This window comes from Ambystoma mexicanum, chromosome 9 (genome assembly GCF_040938575.1).
Source record: "Ambystoma mexicanum isolate Mex_15411 chromosome 9, UKY_AmexF1_1, whole genome shotgun sequence".
NCBI classification, from domain to species: Eukaryota; Metazoa; Chordata; class Amphibia; order Caudata; family Ambystomatidae; genus Ambystoma; species Ambystoma mexicanum.
Window position 1 is genome coordinate 363,790,051 of NC_090931.1, and position 18,160 is coordinate 363,808,210.

The 18,160-nt window shown below is 45.1% G+C and overlaps 1 protein-coding gene across 2 annotated transcripts in view; it reads right to left on the reverse strand.

The window, feature by feature from the left end:
* STX1A (syntaxin 1A) overlaps positions 1-18,160 on the reverse strand; it is a 907,227-nt gene that overhangs the window by 60,047 nt on the left and 829,020 nt on the right. For both annotated transcript variants that reach the window (XR_011274587.1, XM_069614796.1), the window contains exon 8: positions 16,510-16,647. Coding sequence is in view for 1 of the 2 variants with exons in the window: in XM_069614796.1 (XP_069470897.1) it covers positions 16,510-16,647 (138 nt within the window). In the remaining variant the exon portion in view is untranslated. The remainder of the gene's footprint in view (positions 1-16,509; positions 16,648-18,160) is intronic.

Sequence of the window (18,160 nt, forward strand, 5' to 3'; positions counted from 1 at the left end):
TTACCAGTGAGATTCATTCAATTGTTTACGGTTCTTTGTATATTTGGAGAAGGTTTTTATATCGCTGATTATGGCTAATTGAAAATGTATTGCTGTTTTTATGGATATTTTGGATATCTTTTGAAATCTTTTTTAAATGTGCTTAAAGTTTTGTTATTAAACTAATGCAAAATTAAAAATGAAAAAATAAACACCAAGAACACGGCAGTCTCATAGATGTCTCTTGTGGACTAATACATGACATCTCACGTTTGTTCTAAATAAGCTGCTCTTGTTCACTCACTGTCTGTAGTATGGTAAAAGAGAGGACCACTCTCACAAGTAAGAGGCAAACAAATCAGTGAGTTACGTTTTTTTTATACCATTTAAGATAGGCCTGGAACCCATGTAGCCCATACTCCAGTACAGAATCATCCACCTTACTCTCTATATGGCATTGGTCTGACCCACTACCCTGCACTGTGGTATAAGGCGGTTTATCTGTGCGGCATTCCTCATCAGCTTTATCACTTTTAAGCATAGAAAGAGAGAGGAAAGGTTCACACCATGCATAGCCACGATGAACACAGGAGACACTGGGGGTGCAAGGGTCACCCATCTATTGACAGTAGTTACCTGTAGGCTGAGCCCATGCTTTCTTCCAGGCAGCGTGTTAATGAAAGGGTTAAACAAGAACCAAAACTCAAGGCTGGGACGAGAGGGAGGAAACTGGCATTGCCAGTGGGATTTCAGCCAATCACCTTGATTTTTAATGAACTAGAAATGTGTACCTAACCATCCACATATTCCTACGGTTCCATGTCATTTCATCGCGGGATGTTTTTTCGTGGGGTTTTTTACTGCGATTTTATTTTTTGAAAAAACCCATCAAATGTATTATTATTTTTGGGGGGGGGTTTCGAAAAAATTAGATGGGACGTCGTACCATTCCTACAACCCCTTTGCCTATCTGAGCCCCTTCAGTTATGTCAAAGGCTATTTTTCCCTTGTGGCACACACCCAATAGTGTCCTAACCCATAGTCGATAATTCTGTCATCCACTAAGAGCAGTAGAACATTCCACGACAGCCAGATTCAGGAGTGGAAAAACAAGAACCCAAATGACGAACAGACGACCATCCAAGCCAAAACGATCAGGACTGATGAACACGGCAAGTATACATCCATCAGAGATCAATCAAACGCAGTAGCAAGCCATGCGCGACTAAAGCAGAAAGAAAGGATAACTCAACTGCTATCAAATCATTCTCAAAGGATAACATGAACACAGAGCATCAGGACTACCTAGCACTCTTTACACTCATAAGGCACAACGAAAATCCAGTGATCATTAGCAAGACCCAGTCAAATTACAGCATGCAGCTGCAGTGGAAAACACATATGGGATAATACTCAAGCTCTTAATCAATGAACAGCGAATGAGAACTACAGCAAAAGAAAACTTAGTCATTAAGTTAAACCTTCCAGACAGATGAGCACAGAGCAGCTCAAACCACAGACATCAACGTCAGCATTCAGCAAAATACTGCCTGAAGGTATTGAGACTAAGGAGCAAGGCACACCGGTGCCCAAAACCATACATCACAAGTGCCCAGATGAAGGACAGGCGTGGCCCAAACAAATTTAATTTAAACAGATTGGACACACAATGTATAATGGTAGATCAACCACATTAATCAGGCAGAGTCAGTGAAGCCAGAGAACGCTAAGGTCGATGAAAAATAGAATCAAATTAAAAAGCATCCAGACGAATACAAAGAGCAATGAAATCCAGGCAAATGAGCAAAACACACTTCAAACACAACCATCAAGAGCAATGAGTAAGATGTAGTCTAACTGCAATCTGTATCGGCTTCACTGATTGGACCCTGAGGACATCTGTACGCCAGCGTAACTGGTGCCAGTATAAAATGGCTTCCTTTTATATGAACCCCCTCCCCAGTAGATCCCCAAGTTTTTGAATAGGTCCTACTTTCCTAGGAGCACTCATTCTTAGATAGGAAAGTGTGCCACATTTTCTTCATGGAATCACCCTATTTAATATATCTCATTTAAAAAGCAATATTTTAACAACATGTTTCCAGATATAGCTTTTTATGTATTTATAATTGTTTCACAAATCACGTAATTGTAAACACTACAGCCCTCCGTGAGCTTGGTTTATATTATATTCAATTAAAGCACAACTCCATGTGGCCCCAACAGTCAGTGGGCATCTTCAAAGACAGTGGTCCCGCCTGCAGCAATCTTTGGCCATTTTTTTGCAATGTAATGGGAGCACAACAGAAAGAGAAGATGACTTTCAACTGGTACTGTTGCCTCAGTAAAATGCTATTTTTTTTAGGTCTGAGGTAGTCAGTTTTCTATTTCTAGAACCAATGAGAAAGGTAACAGCACAGTGTTGATAGTGTGTTCCCAAATATCATAACTACCTAAGTGTGGACAAAGATTATGTGCTCAACATCTCATCGACCTTTGAGTGTCTTTCTTGAAATAGTGCTGGTCAGTGATGTGTTGTGTGTGTTAGGAATGTCCTCTCCAAGGAAAACCATATATCACACAATGGGCCTCATTACGGGTCTGGCGGTAACCTTGCCAAACCCGATAAAAATAACTGGTACCTGACTTCTCTGTAGCACCAGGGTATTACCACCCTGGCGGCCAGGAAGTCAGCCAGCGGTAATTTTCTAAGTCCCCATTCCCATGTGGGAATGTGGACCACGGAAGCACCGGCACCGTTAATAACGGTACCGGTGCGTCCGTGAAACTCTGCGGGCGTGCGTGTCCCGCCTGCCAGGTCTGACCCTGGTGGGCGGGATGGCACCTGCCTGCAGAGTCGTACTGTGCCAGACTGGTAACAACGGTGCAGGTAGTCTAGTTATAATGAGACCCAATGTTCTGTAGAAGCATTTGGTGGGGAAAAATAAAGCCTTGGAACTTCTAGCCAGAAAAGGGTGGAGAACCATGTGCCATGCTAAATAAAATATGAAACATAAACAGCCTTATAGTGTAACCTGCTGAATATTTCCGAAAGGGATTGGGAAGTATTTGTCACACATCAGACATGGTAGAGAGATTGCTCAAGACAACTGCAGTGGGGAAACATACAAGGCGATCATACCTGCTCTGGAGGGCACAAGAAGAGTTCCGAAATTGTGCTCATACAATCCATGGCATCTCTGCTAAAACTGAGTTTACACTGTCCAATTAAATAAATAACAGCCCTGCTGAGAAGTGCTGGCGCTGTCCTATAACATGTATGTCAGTGCTGCTGTGAAGAGCAGGTACTGGTCAGCCAAAAATATACTAGCAGTGCTGAGTGTGTTGGTACTGTCCCATATCAATCCTACTGTAAACGTCCAGTATTGTCATATTCAAAGTTCTGAGAGGTGATGATGTTGTCCCATTCAATGTACCGCACGCAAGTCCTAGTAAGTTCACACCAGGATGCACTCATGCACCAGGTCTTGCGAAAGTAAACGCGTACCTGCACACTCTTCCAGTTCTGCTCTACACAGAGTATTTCACCATGTTCAGACCTATTTTCTTTAGCAGAGCTTCTTTCAGACAGCTACGGTGGTTTCGGTTATTCCAAACTATCCACTTTCCTTCCAATACCGACTGTCGTGCAGAGGACATGCTGGAGAATGCACCGGAACACTGGCTGCTTGCAGACCAGCACTGTGCTGACGCACTCAGAAAAATCAAGCAGCTTTCACTGATTGAGTCATAGACACAGACACCAGGCCCTTATGTTCCTTCCTGGCACAAAATGTCCCACAAATTGTAATCTAGTTCTACTTAAAGAAACTTGAAGACATTTTATTTTCATTTCAGAAACTTGGCGAACATAACTATTCGCAAAATATGATCCATTAGAGAGTCAGTGGGGAGTGAGGCCAAACTAGAAAAAGGTTGCACTGTTTTGGAACAGCACCACTGGCTTCGCTGCCTGTCTCGCATGGTACCCCCCTTCTTGAGTTCCTCGATGAAGGCTCCTCATGGAGGCGAACTCAGCGAGCATTGGTGCGACAGAGTCTGCGGTTTTGAAGGCGATTACAGCCTGGGGAGTCAGGCAATGTATCTTGCTTTCCCCATCAGAAGCAGTCACTAGGCTTTCCATCCCCTCCAGGAGCACTCACTAGGATTACCCGCCCCATTACAAGCACTCACTAGAGTGCTTCTATGGTGCCCATAATGGTTTTTAGGGATAGCTTTGAATGGTGAACTGCCAAGCTGGGAGAATCATAGCAGGACTGTGAGTGGTTTCATGTGTTAATATCTACGCAAAAATATCGGCATACAAAAATATTGCCATATTTTTGTGGCAATATTAAGGCATGGAACCTGCGGGGGACACCTCCACGACCCCCCGCATTATTTTTAAAGGAGCGAGTGACTCCCCTGCTCCCAAAACCCCCCAAAATGAACCCCCCAAAAATATCGCCTATGGCCGTTCCAGACGATCATATTTATGGCGATATTTTTGGTGGGGATAATATGTAGCGATACCCTGCGAGTGGAGAGGGTTTTCAACTGAGGGTGTAAAAGATGGTGGGCCAAACGCAAACTGTGCTTCTCAGTGACTGTGTCCAGCCACCACACACAGATGCTGGTAGGATAGCTGGGCAGTGGCGCCAATGGCACAGACACAGAAGCGGCAGCAGTAAAAGGCCATCAGCTCACGGCCATGATGCATGAAAGCAGGCATGGCAGACCCTGTCCCAGTGTGTTTTGGATTTCAGCATTGCTGTTTCCATGTTTAGATGAAGCCTGAAGTCTAAGGCAAGAGTTGTCTTGGATGGGAACAGTACATTCTGGACCCTCCCTAGAACAGCAATGAGTTCCCCCTGAGAGCCGTGGTGCCTAGAAGCTGGCTACAGGTCCTTTAGGCACCAACTCCTTGATTGGAGAAGGAATGCTGCAGAGAATAAGATTTAGCCCTGCAGGCTCATCTCTTGCACTGATTCTTCTCAGCAATATCTGGTTCCATGTGTGCTGTAGTGTGCTCCAGGACACCGTGACGCTAAATGCCTTTCTACCTTACCGTCATTACGGCAGATACTAACATTGGAGAATATGGGACGGAAAGTGTCTCCTGTGCCTTTTACGGAGCTTGGTGTGTACACCTTTGCAACCTGCATCCAGGCATCAATGCCCGGCTTGACAAGAGTGGCATGCATCAATCTCATAATCCACATCCTGGCACCAGAGGCAACACCACTGCAGGTCAACATCTGCCTTTTGCACTAGTTGCACGGCTTAAACCGAGACATCTAAGGAGGTAGCAGTTACATAAAAACACAAGTCAGTGGACACAGCTGGCAAGTTCCTGAAGCAACATCTGCCGCATCTATGAAGACAGCTGCGCCTCCCCATATAAATATGAGCTACTTCCCATCTGGCCCTGCTGGCATCCATGATGCTGTCTTGCAGCCAGTCTGAAGCCATACCACCATCCCCTAGTGGTTGTGTTAAGATTTCCACATGCAGTCTGTGCCTGGAACTATTTAAAAAGATTGAGAAATCTGTGGGAGGAAGGCAACCATTGGAACTATTCGTACAGTCACTTGTCTAAAATTTCACATTCTATAGACTATGAAGGAGATGCAAGAAAAACTGTTAGGGGAGACATTGGGGAGTCTTTAAGTGAACCTTAAGTGAACCTTGTCCCAATGGGCAGACTAAATAGAAGCACTCAGGCTTCCAAAATGTATCCATTGATTTTCAGGCAACCCTAATAAGATTTCAGCAACACGTACTTTACGAAGAATGGATGCTCAGCTCCAGTCAAATGTATCCTTCTGTGACCTTCGAAGGGTCCAAATTCTTTTTAATAGCGAATCCTAATGAATTGTATTATACATCTCAATCTGGCTTGCTTCAATACAACTTGGTGTTAGACCTCTGGCCTATTTGCAACTAATAGTTGTGTAGCAGGAGTAATGAGATTTTAGAATAACATTGTTTAAGATGTTGGTTGGATAAGAGGAACTCTGGATCCGTTTAACCTTTTTGGAAGTCTCCGTCCACCCCGGGTGTCCAGAGTGCCGGGCCTAAAGCCAAGTTATGCTCCATCCAGGATTGTGATGTGGATGGGGTCGAAGAGCTACGGCTCCTTCCCACCCCCGCAAATCAGGGCGTATACATATTCCTTGTGGCAGTACAACACCACTTTTTCAGAGGGACTCCGAGTACTAGGTGAAGAAGACTACACAAACACTTGGAAAGCTATTGACAAATTACTACAGGTCCCTTTTACACATTGATTTGCAAGAGGCAATGTTTGCATTAGTATAATGCAATGTAAATGCTTGATACAGCACTTTGGGACTACTAGGCTCACCCCAGGGCTTTTAGAGCAGCATTATGCAAATGTAAGCTCATTTGTGCCATTACAAAAGGGTACCACCTGTATCAAATCATCCCAACTCTGGCACGTAGGAGCATTCTAGCCCCGCCTGCCCCACGGGCAGTGTTTTCTTGTAGATTGGCCCTTGGGGGAGTGAGAAATCAATTGTCCTGATATTGTTTTGCACCAATGTATTCATTGAGGTTATATAGGCAGACGGAATTAACCCGACTTTAAATAGGCTGACATATTCACATCAGGGGTAAAAACACTGTAGAGGCAATCGCTGACAGCTAGTGGTGTGCGTTTCAGCGGCAGGTACAGCAGTGGCGTATTTAGGCTTTCTGCTGCTCTATGCCCAAATAAGTACATGCGCCCTGACAACTTTACTCCACCTCTGCCAGACTCGGAACCTTCACCAGATTCCGCTCTTTCAACAAACTGCCTGCGTTGTCCAAACTATGCCCTTTTGCCCCCATTTTGGCTCCATAACATTACAAGGACGTTTTTAAGATTGCAGGGATTAGAACGTGATTGCTTCCTCTCTATTAATTCAAGCCTGTTATGTTCTATGTTATGTTAGTTGAAAGAGTGTTTTCAGGTCTCTGCTGCCCAAGATTTGGAGAAGGCAGTGTGTTATACAACTGAGTGCACTCAAGGTAATTGTTATGGCTCATTGTCTACTTTCGATTAAGTCTGAAAGCAATCTTTTAGAGGAACTTCCTCTGAGAGGAAGTGATAAGAACATAAACTGTCTGCCAACTGGATACAAGTGAGAGACGGTTTGGAATGAGAACATTTAGGCTTCAATGCTAATATTTGGTTTCTCTCATAAATTGCCTGCTGTCATTCTATGAGAAGCACCTAGACTGGTCTGTAATAATAATGTGACATAACTAAATTTCTACATCCGGTCTTGTCAAATGGTAAAGTTTACATATGAAATAAATGCAAGCGGTACAGGCACATCTTATAAAAATGTGGAATAAAAAGAACTCAACCGCCTTCTAATGTTTACAGCTCTGGTGTTAGCAGAGAGCAAAATGGATATAAGGCAAGTTAATTGCTGCAGTCGATGTACCTCCAATTCTTTGGGCTGGAACGGCGTTAAAATGTGGTAAAATCATAAGTGAAATTTGTAAACTCTGCCTGGGCATAAACACCTCAGAAGAGTAAAAACAGTTGGAGGAGGTTCTTGGAATCTTTGGCTGTGCATTCTCACGGTGGAGTAATGGATAAGGGCGACCCTGAACATTCATGTGTGGGAAGCAACATCATTCCTCGTAGCTGCACAGTGCAGGCACCTTTTATAACAAATTAAGTGGTACATACTGTTTACATCATTGCTGTTTGTGCAATCATTCAAAATACCCCACACTCTAAGAATAAAAGCAATGGATTGGGAGTTCCAGCACAATATTACCTTTGTGGGTGTGGCTTAGGCTATGCGTCTTGCGGCTTGTGTTTAAGGTAATTTAAAATGTTTCTTAACTCATTAGAGTTGGTTGGAATGTACAATACATAGGAACATTTTGAGATGTGTGGTTATAGATATAGATGTCCTGCTGTCGCTTGAAGTACTGTTTCACATTAAAAGTCCTACCTTATATTTAAAATATAATGAATGTAAAGATCGCTTATAAGCATCACAGTTATGCATTATGTGACATGCTTTGCAGTTGGTTCTCCTGGTAGGACTGAGCGTGCAGCAGAATGTCATCAAAGACACATGATAAACCCAGGAGGGATGCCATTAGAACTGAGCAGCTTCTGTAAAGATGGCTGAATGGATATCTTTACGGGACACCTTTACAGCTGTAAAACAGTGTGTACCTTTGGCACACAGTTTTGTTCTCACCTTTCTAGGGCTTTGGGTATCCTTTCATATGTTTTTTGATGTACTTGCGCATTCAGATTGACTCTTCGCAGTTTTACCTTCTCTATGATCTATTTCATGCTTGCATCTTTTGGGCGGCCACAGACCTCTGAAATATGGGGCCTGGGGAGGGAAATGAGTGCTTGCTTCTGAGCTTCTGAACATCATTTTAGTGCTACCTGTGGGAACTCTGTGCTTGACTTAAGCTTAATACTGTAAAATGATGCATCATTTTTAACCTTTACTTTTCTCAAGGGAAAATCCTAATGTTTGCATCGGTTTAATAAACGCATGTCGTGTATTTGAATATAAAAGTGATTGCATATATGTCTGTGAGAGTTGTATAAATGAATCACTAAATACCTAAACCACACTGGGTTTGGCATGCGGTTCCTTCACTTTAAATAAATAAATACATATATTTATATTTATTTGCATTTTTAAAGCGCTCACACACGAGGCGCTGTTACAGGAATTGATTGTTTTTTGGTTGCGTAATATTTTTTTTTGTCTTAGTTGCGTATTTATAACACGCTTAAATACCCAGAGGTTTCTAAGCGCGAACCCAGGGATTGATCCTGTGTTGCTTCATGTCGTCTTGCTTCCAAGGTGAACACATTGCCACTGAGCTATCATATATATATATATATATATATATACATATACTCAAAAGTCCCCCTAACAATAAATCTTTTGCAAATATGAAGCATATATACAAGTTTAGCCATCAAAGACTTTAGTTGTCAGAGTGGAATGACTCCTAACAGCTCAGAATTACTTACAGTGTTGTGGACAGCAAGATTCAGAGAAACAAAATCGGCTTTATATTTAAATTGAAAATAAATGGCAATAAAATGCTGCTCCTCTGGCAATCTGCCGCCCTAGGCCTGGGCCTAGTCTGCATTGTTGTAAATACATCTATGAGGTACAGGAGCGAGTAGACTGAGATTAAGTGGGGTTGTTGTCTGGGGGAGTGGGAAAAAGGAAACTAAGAAGTGTGGTTCAGGAGGGTGAATAAAAGTGAGTTTTGGGATGCAGAGAGAAGGCATGTTAGAGTCAGAACCCCAAAAGGAGAACTAAGCTGACAACATTGGTGTTACACTGACCACAGATGTGGGTACCTGGGTCGGGTGTGAAAATGGCAAGATGACAGGAGTCAGACTTCTGTAAGGATGAATGTAAGTAGCATTGTTATGCCAGTAGATTCACAAAGATCCAATTTATTGGCTAGCAAGATAATGGGCCTCATTACAAGTTTGTCAGCCTGGAAACAAGGGTGCCGGTAAGCTCACTGGTTTGACACTGCCGGGCACAGCGGCCACGGTCGGCAGACTCTTCACGGAAGCGACGGCTACGTTAGCAACCGTGCCAGCGCGTCCGAGTCCCTACTCCCGAATGGGGACTAACATTTTACCGGCACCTGACTTCCAGAACCGCCAGACTTGTAATGTTCCGGTGGCACCGGGAAGTCAGGTGCTGCAAAATGCTGCGAGTCCGGTGGCAACCCGCCGGTAGCACCAGCAGGGTTACCGCGGGACTCGTAATGAGTGGTTCAGTGTAAGGGTGCAGAATGGGGAGACTGACACACAGGTGGCATAGTGGATGCTATAGACTTTTATTCACTAAGAAATAAAGAGAAATGCTAACTTTCCCCATCTCTATGAGGGGTTTCCCTACCTCAATTAAAATACTAATGGGTCTGACAGAATGTCCTTGTAAATTAAAGAGTCCACTGTCATGTATCAACATCTCTAATTCTGTCACTTAACTAGAAGGCTGCGTCAGTGTTCTTAACTAGGGGGGAATGACTCCCTTCCCCTGGTCCCAATACCTCCCAGACAAAGAACTAATCCTGTAAGACTCTGTATCAAAAAGGTCCTCTATTTCCTCACCCGAGGGAGAATGACTCTCTTGCTCTCGGTCACAATATTCTATGGTTTGATCCTTCCTGCAGATACAACTACCAGAAGAATGACTCCCTTGTCCTGGCCTCTTGATTAGATGGACCCTTTTCCTGTAGATATAGTATTACCAGGAGATTGACTCAATTCTCCTGGTATCTTGGTTTCACTGTCTCTTCGCGCTCATTGGTATCCAGTGGGAATGACTCCCTTCCCCTGATGATCTTTGTTTCACACTTTTCTTCCCTTCCCAACGGTTCATGCACAAGTATGATCCTTCACCCACGTTTTCCCAGTATAGCCCACTTGGCCTTGTGGCTTGCCAAGTACTACCACGAGGAAGAGGGCTGTTCTTGATTGCCTTCTTTGTATGTGGGTCCCAGACCCGCATTTCACTATTCACCTTTTTGGACAGACCTGGTTCACTATCCTGCCAAGTACTGTCACAAATAAGATGATTTGCAAAGTTCTCTTGACTCTCTCTTTCAAGTTGTGGGGTTATGTACTGTCCCCTCTTTGGGGGTTCCTCCCCTTTTTCAATCACAATATTTCGCTCTTTCTCTGGGGGTTCTTCACTACCCAATTCTTATATTGGGTTTCTATTAAGTGCCAACACTCCCTTTGGTCCCCACCAGACAGCACGTTTCTTTCCCTACCTTTAGGGACCATCTCAGCAGGCTCCAGTCTCTCCTGAAACTCGTTCTCGGGCTTCACGCTGCCTCTGCATGCTTCTGCCTTCTGTCTGCGGTTCCACAGCTGCTGGCTTCCTCCAGCATTTCTTCCCGCTCTGGACCACACGGTCCCTCTGCTTTCTCCGGTCGGACTGCTCTTCTGCCAGCTACCGGATAGGCCCATCCACACCAGACCTGATGGAGACGCCTGCTTTCCTCTGACAACGTCTCGGTCTGCAGCCTTCACATCTTCCCGCGCTGGACTGCTGCTCAGTTCTTGGCTCCTCCAGGGATGGCTTGACAAACTCCCTAGTCTGTCTTCTGTTTTTATGTTGATGTTAGTATTGAAGACATAGGGCCTCATTACAAGAATTGCGGAATGGGTTAACGGGTGGCGCTAATGGTGGCGGCACCCGATAACCCATTCCGCAATATTACGAGATCCCCTTGCGGGACCCGGTAAGAACGCCTGGTAAAACCAGGCGTCTTTACCGGGTCCCGCGAGGGGACCAGCGAGCTAACAACGGGCCGGTCGTTATCGGCCCGTTGTTAGCTCCCAGCACCCATTCCCATTGAGCCCTATGGGGGCTCGAATGGGAATGGGGAAGGTCAGGCCCCGGGTTCCCTGTAGGGGGAATTACCGGGAGCTCCAAACTCGGAATGGCCCGGTAATTCCCCATTCAGGGAACCCGGACCCGGTTTTGGTGGCAGCCATGCTGCCAATAGCGGCATGGCTACCGCCAAAGCCGTAATGAGGCCCATAGAATGCTCACACCTACTTTTGTTAGTGATCTTCATATTTCGACACCTCCTCCTGATCCCAGTTTTTGTGATGCAAATCTAACTTTGGTAGTCTGGGCTCTTCTTCATCTCAGTAGATTGTATGCCACTGGATTTACACAGGTACATAGGGTGGTTGGGTATACTACTGGGGTGTACCATAAGTGTAGGTTGTGGAGGTGTGATTGGGAGGGGGTCATACCGTGTTCTCCCTAGATGTCTGTCCCTATCCCCAGAGGGGGTGTCTCTCCCCATGAGATCCTCCTGCTGTGCACCACCCCCAGGGGGGACTACCGGGTAGCGGCCTCACTTCCCTGGCCTCATGGGAAGTGGCTCCCCCTTGGGAAGAAGTGATGACATCTAGGGATTCATCACATCAGATACTGGTTATTGACTGTCTTATTTTACAAAGGGTTTTGTTTTGTTTTTTCCCTCCTTGCTTTTGACATCCTAGTAGTAACAAAGAGCCCTTTTCACATTTAAGGTGGATAAGCATATTTTTTGGAGAAAGGGGATCAGGAAAAATGGATGGAAATGAAAGGGTGTAATCTAAAATAACTTTGGAAAAGAATTTTGGATGTGTTCAGATGAGCACCTTAGTACTGTCAAAGACTTCATATCGCTTGTAGCATCAGAGGGACAGTATCTCGCTCAGCCTCTTAGCATATCTTATTTTTGCTAAAAAACCTACCTTCCAAGATAGATGGTACACAGGGTGGAGGGTCCATTCACTGAGAGACAGACTTTTCAGCAACCTTTTAAATCCCTGATCACCAGAATGGTGAACAAAAAGACTGGATCGGGTGTTATTGCTAAAGTATGTGTGTAATGGTAAACAGCGGAAGAAAAGGAACGTGGTCTATGAAAGAGGAAAACGGAATTCTCATGGTAACAAGCAATCTTCCAGTGATGGCAGCTCATAGTACCTTGGATGAAAGTACTAGAATGATTGGAAGTTGTGTGATTTCCTATGGTACTGGCTGTAAATTGCTGTATTGTTAGTGTGGTGTCTCCCTACTTATGTTCTCCCTTTCTCTACACTAACAGGTTAAAGTTCATTAATTTTCCAATAAACTACACTTCCTATGCTTACTGCAATTTTCTCTGTACAGCGTTTCTGTTCAATGCACCGCGTTCCCTTTGCAAGGTGGTATGTTGGGTGGAGCATTTGAAAACCTTACTTTGTAGCCATTGTTAGCAATGTTAACCACCCTTTTGCCCCATGCAATGTTTTACTCGGTGGCAAAATAGCCTGGGAGTCTTACAACTCCCTGGGTGTTTCAAGGTATGGCAATGAGGGGTTAGTGCTTCAGTTGAGGTGGCTTTAGCACAACCACTCATGACTGATAACGTCCATTTTCTCACTGGTACTTCCTAAATAGGCACAGTGGTATCCGTGGATGCTGGAATTTCTGTTACTTTTGTGAATATTGGCTAGACTGTGTTGCAACACGCTGAAGAAACCTCTCTATTGACTAGTCATGATAAGAAATCTTATGTAATCTTTCATATGTGCCTCTCAACCGATTTCAGGGTGTCCACCTCAGTCTTAAGGTGTCTCTTCATCACCAGCATGGGCGCATAATGCGAATCCATACCACTTAGGGTCTTGTGTTGTGCAACAACATTAAGCCCCACCCACCTTGCCCACTAAGATCTTCTTAACGTGTGGCCATGAAATTAGTTGTTTGGTGTGTTCAGACACAGCCTTAGCGCCGCTTATAATCGCTACAGGCAGAAAATGTGACTTTTTTCTTTTTGCACCTATTTTTTGCACAAATAGATGGTAAGTGTGCTAGGGTGTATTAATTAGAAATGGGGGATGCAAGGGGGCTCTCTCTACAATTACCTGTGAAATAAACAGAAAAACAATTCTACATTTTGGGCATACGCAGTCATTTTTTCGCAGTGATCACTTAGATCCTAATAATCTGCTCTGCAATCAGGTAGCTCTCCTTTGTCAGCTCCAGAAATTATTCTTTGTCCCCCCCCTGTAGGAAAGTACTTGACAGAGTTCCATAAAGCTCTACGAAATCTACATACAAGGGCGAGGAACTGGTTGTGACAGCTGTGGTGTAGGTGTATAGGGAATCCGGAATCCTACTTTCATCACAGAGGAGGGCTATTAATTGAGAAGAGGCTGATGAAGAGTGTGAGAATTTTTCTCACCATTGAAACCACTGATGACTCTGGAGGTCGGTGCTTCTGCAGGAACAGAGCATCTGAATCAGGGGCCTTGAATATAGCTTTCACGCTGCAGCTGGGGGTCAGGCATGGGCTTTAACGACCCACCATCCTGAGCTTTGGTAGGCAGTCTGCGGGCTGTTAAACCCTATGTCCGCCCCGCAGCCGGGGCATGAAAGCTATTCACACCATGGGATTTCCTGGGCTGCGTATAGTTTTCTTTTTTTTCGTCCAACGGGAGATGAGCTCAGTGCGAGTCCATATCCAGCCAGAGAGAAAAGAAATGTCCCAAAAATGGGTGCCACCATTAACATAGACAAGGGACTAGGTCCATTTTGGATGACGGCGGATACAGAAAACATGTTCCAAAATAACCACCGTCATCCAAAAAGGGACCTAGTCCCTTTTCTATTTTAATGGTGGCAGGTAGGCGAGATGAGCATCGTGGACTGGAACGCAAGGCTCCAGATCCGTAACACTCTGGTCCCGCAGGTTAGTTGGGATGGGGGGTAGGGGTTTGGGTTTTACTTACGTGGGGAGGCAACAGGAAGACGCTCCCTGCTCCCGCCGGGAAAGGGCCTCGGGTGGCTGGAACAGTGGACGGGGATTGTGTATTCTCGCCCGCTGTTCCAGTCACCTGATTGGCTGAGCGCCCTTCCCCAGCTGCGAATGTACTTTCTCTTACTGGCTGACTGAGACGGGAGTAAGCAAATGGTCTTTTGCCCATGGCATCAGTCTGGGAATGGTTTATTAAGATGCAGGGTCTCAAAGATGAAAGAGGTCTTCTGTTGAGTAGCTGGGGAAATGATGTTCAGTTTTGCTGCTGTTCTTCTTGAGACCTCAATAAAGGTCAAAATATTGTTAGATAGAATGGATGTGGTTGGAATGGAAACTGCGAGCCATGGAGAGTGCTCAGTCCAATCAAGAACTGGAATGCGACAGAGGGCTCTAAGAGGGTTCAGAGGGTTGTACAGGTGTTGGTGGTGCCTATGACCTGGATGGAACTGTTTTCCTAATCCTATGCCTCTCCCTGTATGGATCACTTCCTGGGGGATGCTGAGACAGACAACATTAAGCTATTCTAAAGTTTTCGACGTTGGGAGTAAACCAGATGAAGAACTTCTCAAATGCAAACATGCTAATGCTGTGACTTTTAAGGTTCTCAACATCAAAACATGATGACAGTGGTAGCTGAGATACCATTGATGCCTGGAGTGATCTCCTGCAGTGTCAGAGCAATCCACAGATGGAGGCAGCTGGAAGGAAACAGCTATTGTAGGTTTCTTATGAGATTGTGGCTCACAGGTAGAGGGATAACAAATGGGTCCCGGAGTACCCCAAGGAGACTTGCTGCCTGGCTTTATTCCTCTGTAGGGCCTTTATCTGGCAAATAGGGCACTTATCTGGCGTGTGAGAATTTGCGAGACAAGCAATGTGGCAATAATGTTGAAACTCCTGGTTGTGTTTTTTTTTTCTTCTCCATCAGAGGAGGTGCATTTCTAAAAAGGTGCCGGCACTGTGCAAGTGAGTTTAGAAAAATGGAGGACAATGAGTTTTACCTCCAAAAAAATAGATCTCTGGACCCAACTACTCACAAGATGTTGATCGACAGCAAACATACCGTTGTTAAAGCCAATAGTGTGTTTGCAAAAAATGAAAAATACCATAGTCAGTGTATAGAGATCCTTGCTCCGTAACCCGGGGATAAATGAACTGAATGCCGCTGCACTGTGTGATGGTATAGTGTCGACACCTGCCTTCCTTAAAGTGCCAGATCTGATTTCCCTTGTCTATCCTTGGGTCTTCGTCATTTCCCTGGCTCAGTTTGCTCTTAAGGCAACAGACATTCACATGGTTGAGTATAAGCAGCAGAAATTGACTTTTATTCCGGCAGAATATATTTACATGTAAACAAATGTGAAACGAAATCCAGATATTCATTTTGGTAAAGAGATTTGTATTTAATTTGAGACCCCTGTAGGTCCAGCTGTTCTGTGTTATGACATTTAGCGAGGATCTCATAAGGGATACAAGAGGTGCCCCAGATTTCAACTCGCTTGGAGCTTTCGACACTAAGATGTGCAGTGTTTTACTTTGGTTGAGCATAAGGTCTGTTTCGTTTTGCATCACATTTTAAGCAAAAACAGCTGGCCAAAGATTGCTGTACGAGTAGTGCTACCCTGAAGAGCCGCTTGATGTTGTGCTCTCTATGCTTGCCTTGCCATCCTTTCTGCCTTCCAATGCACTGCATCTGGCCCCTTCGTATGCCCTTCTATGTTAAGAATAAGGAATGGGCCCTAAAGTGGCATTTTAGAAAGGAAAGATAACTGCCCTTGAGTGACTTTCCAATCTTGCTTGTGCGTTTGATTTTCCTGGCTTCATGTTTACTGGTCAAACATAGGCTAGTAGACCAGTAATCGCCCGCTTTTCAGATTAACTACACAGTACACAGAAAGTAATGGTTTACATACAAAAGATTCCAGTCTCTAGCCTCAGGTTTAAGTCCAACTCGTCAAAGTAGTTAATCCCTTATCCCTTCCCTCCACTCTGTTTAAAGCCCTCAACAATGCTGGGAGCGGGCGGTAGCGGTTAAGGGCTGCGTCGAACTTCGAGCACCAGCAAGTTCCCTTCTTTGAGGACATTCATATGAGCAGTAAAGATCAGCTGTGGCCTATGCGGGAGTCATGACATTTGACGCTATTCTTTACACAATTTGCATGACCTGGGGACTGAATGTTCACCCACCTGACTCTCCACGAGCATAGCCATGTCCATGAACATGTCATGAAGTTCTCGGATGCTGGTCTCCAGCTTGATAATCTCGCTGTGCCGCGTCTCGATCTCATTCAGTGCCTGTTTGGTGATGTTGGAATCCATGATGATCTGCGAGATGAGAAGAAACAGGGTGGGAAAAGGCTGGGCACAGAGTAAAACAACACTTAACAAGAGAGAGACAGTGACACAACAGTTAGTGGGGGGGGGGGGTAGCAGAACAAGCCAGAAGATACTTTTTGGGATGAAGTAGGGAACACCGAGGCACCTCTGCAAGGCACAGTAGCTGGCCAACTAGGGATTCAGAGCCAAAGTTGCAAGATCCCTCAAGGGAGAATATAGGGGAAGCTGCAGCGACCGCCTCACTTCATGGATGTCTTGTCTAACCAATGAGAACGCATCAACCCTCTGTTATCTGGATATTGTATTAGTGCCCATAGGCAAGTGTAGGATTTTGAAACAATGGATACCCCTTAATTCAAAGTATGAAGCCACATGTAGAGCCCAGATGGTCAGAAAGCCCACCGGATAGAGTCAACCCAAGGAATCCCACTCTGTTAGAGCAGTGAGCACGAGAGAGACAGAACGCCCTGAGCCCATATTAGCCTCAAGGACTCCACGGGAAATTGCAAAGCATGTACGTGTTCATTTTGCAGGTGCTGCTGCTGAATTGGAGAAGGAAACGCCCTCTGGAGATGGATTAGCAGCAGAAGATCGCACCCATGATGAGCAGAGGACAAGACCCAAGGGCTTATCTACAGACCCAAGCGATGAAAAGGTACTGGAAGGAGCTGATTCTTAAGAGGCGTCGCTAAAAGTATTTCCCGGCAGATTAGTTGCAGCACAGCCAGTGAGAGACCAACACAGAGCTCGCTGTAGGGCAGATATGTTGCCTGGATTTTAAAAGGTCACAACACAGATCAAGGGAGTTAGAGGAACCATTGGCCCATATAGCAATCCAGAGACATACTAAAGGAACAGACTACACTGGGCCAATTACAGGAAGAGGAAGAGAATGGAAGAATGAATGGGGGCTATAAATGAGCATCAGAGGCAGGGGGGGCAGCAGTGGGTGCAGGAGAGCTGATCGAGTCCAGACACAGAGATCTAGAGGCGGGGAAGCTGTGACAGCTCGGCCAAAATAAGAGTCCAGCTGCAGGAGGCAGTGCTTTCCAGGAACACTGAAGAGTGGGATGAGGCCCAGAAAGGGGCAACTGTGCAGACCCATGGAAACCCCTGGGGCAGCCCAATCAGTTGTGGTTATAGCAGGGAAGAGACCTTAATCACTGAACCCCTATAACCCACTGAACCATAAGCCTTTCCCTGTGTGAAGGGCACTATAGCCCTAAATGGGACATGATTGAGACAGTATATATAGTGGGATTGGCATTAAATCCTTTAGAAGAGCCAAAGAGTGGGAAGCAAACTCTGTACGTGCCAAAGAGTGGGAAAGGCACTAAATTCTGCAGATGAGCCAGTTTCGGACCTCATTACGAGTGCAGCAGTGTGGCCAAAAACAGTGGTAACGCAGTGGTAACAGTTACCACTGCATTACCTCCGCATTACCACACTGCCGAACGAAGGTTTTAGAGGTAAGGCGGAGGAAAATCTCCAGAAAAATGCT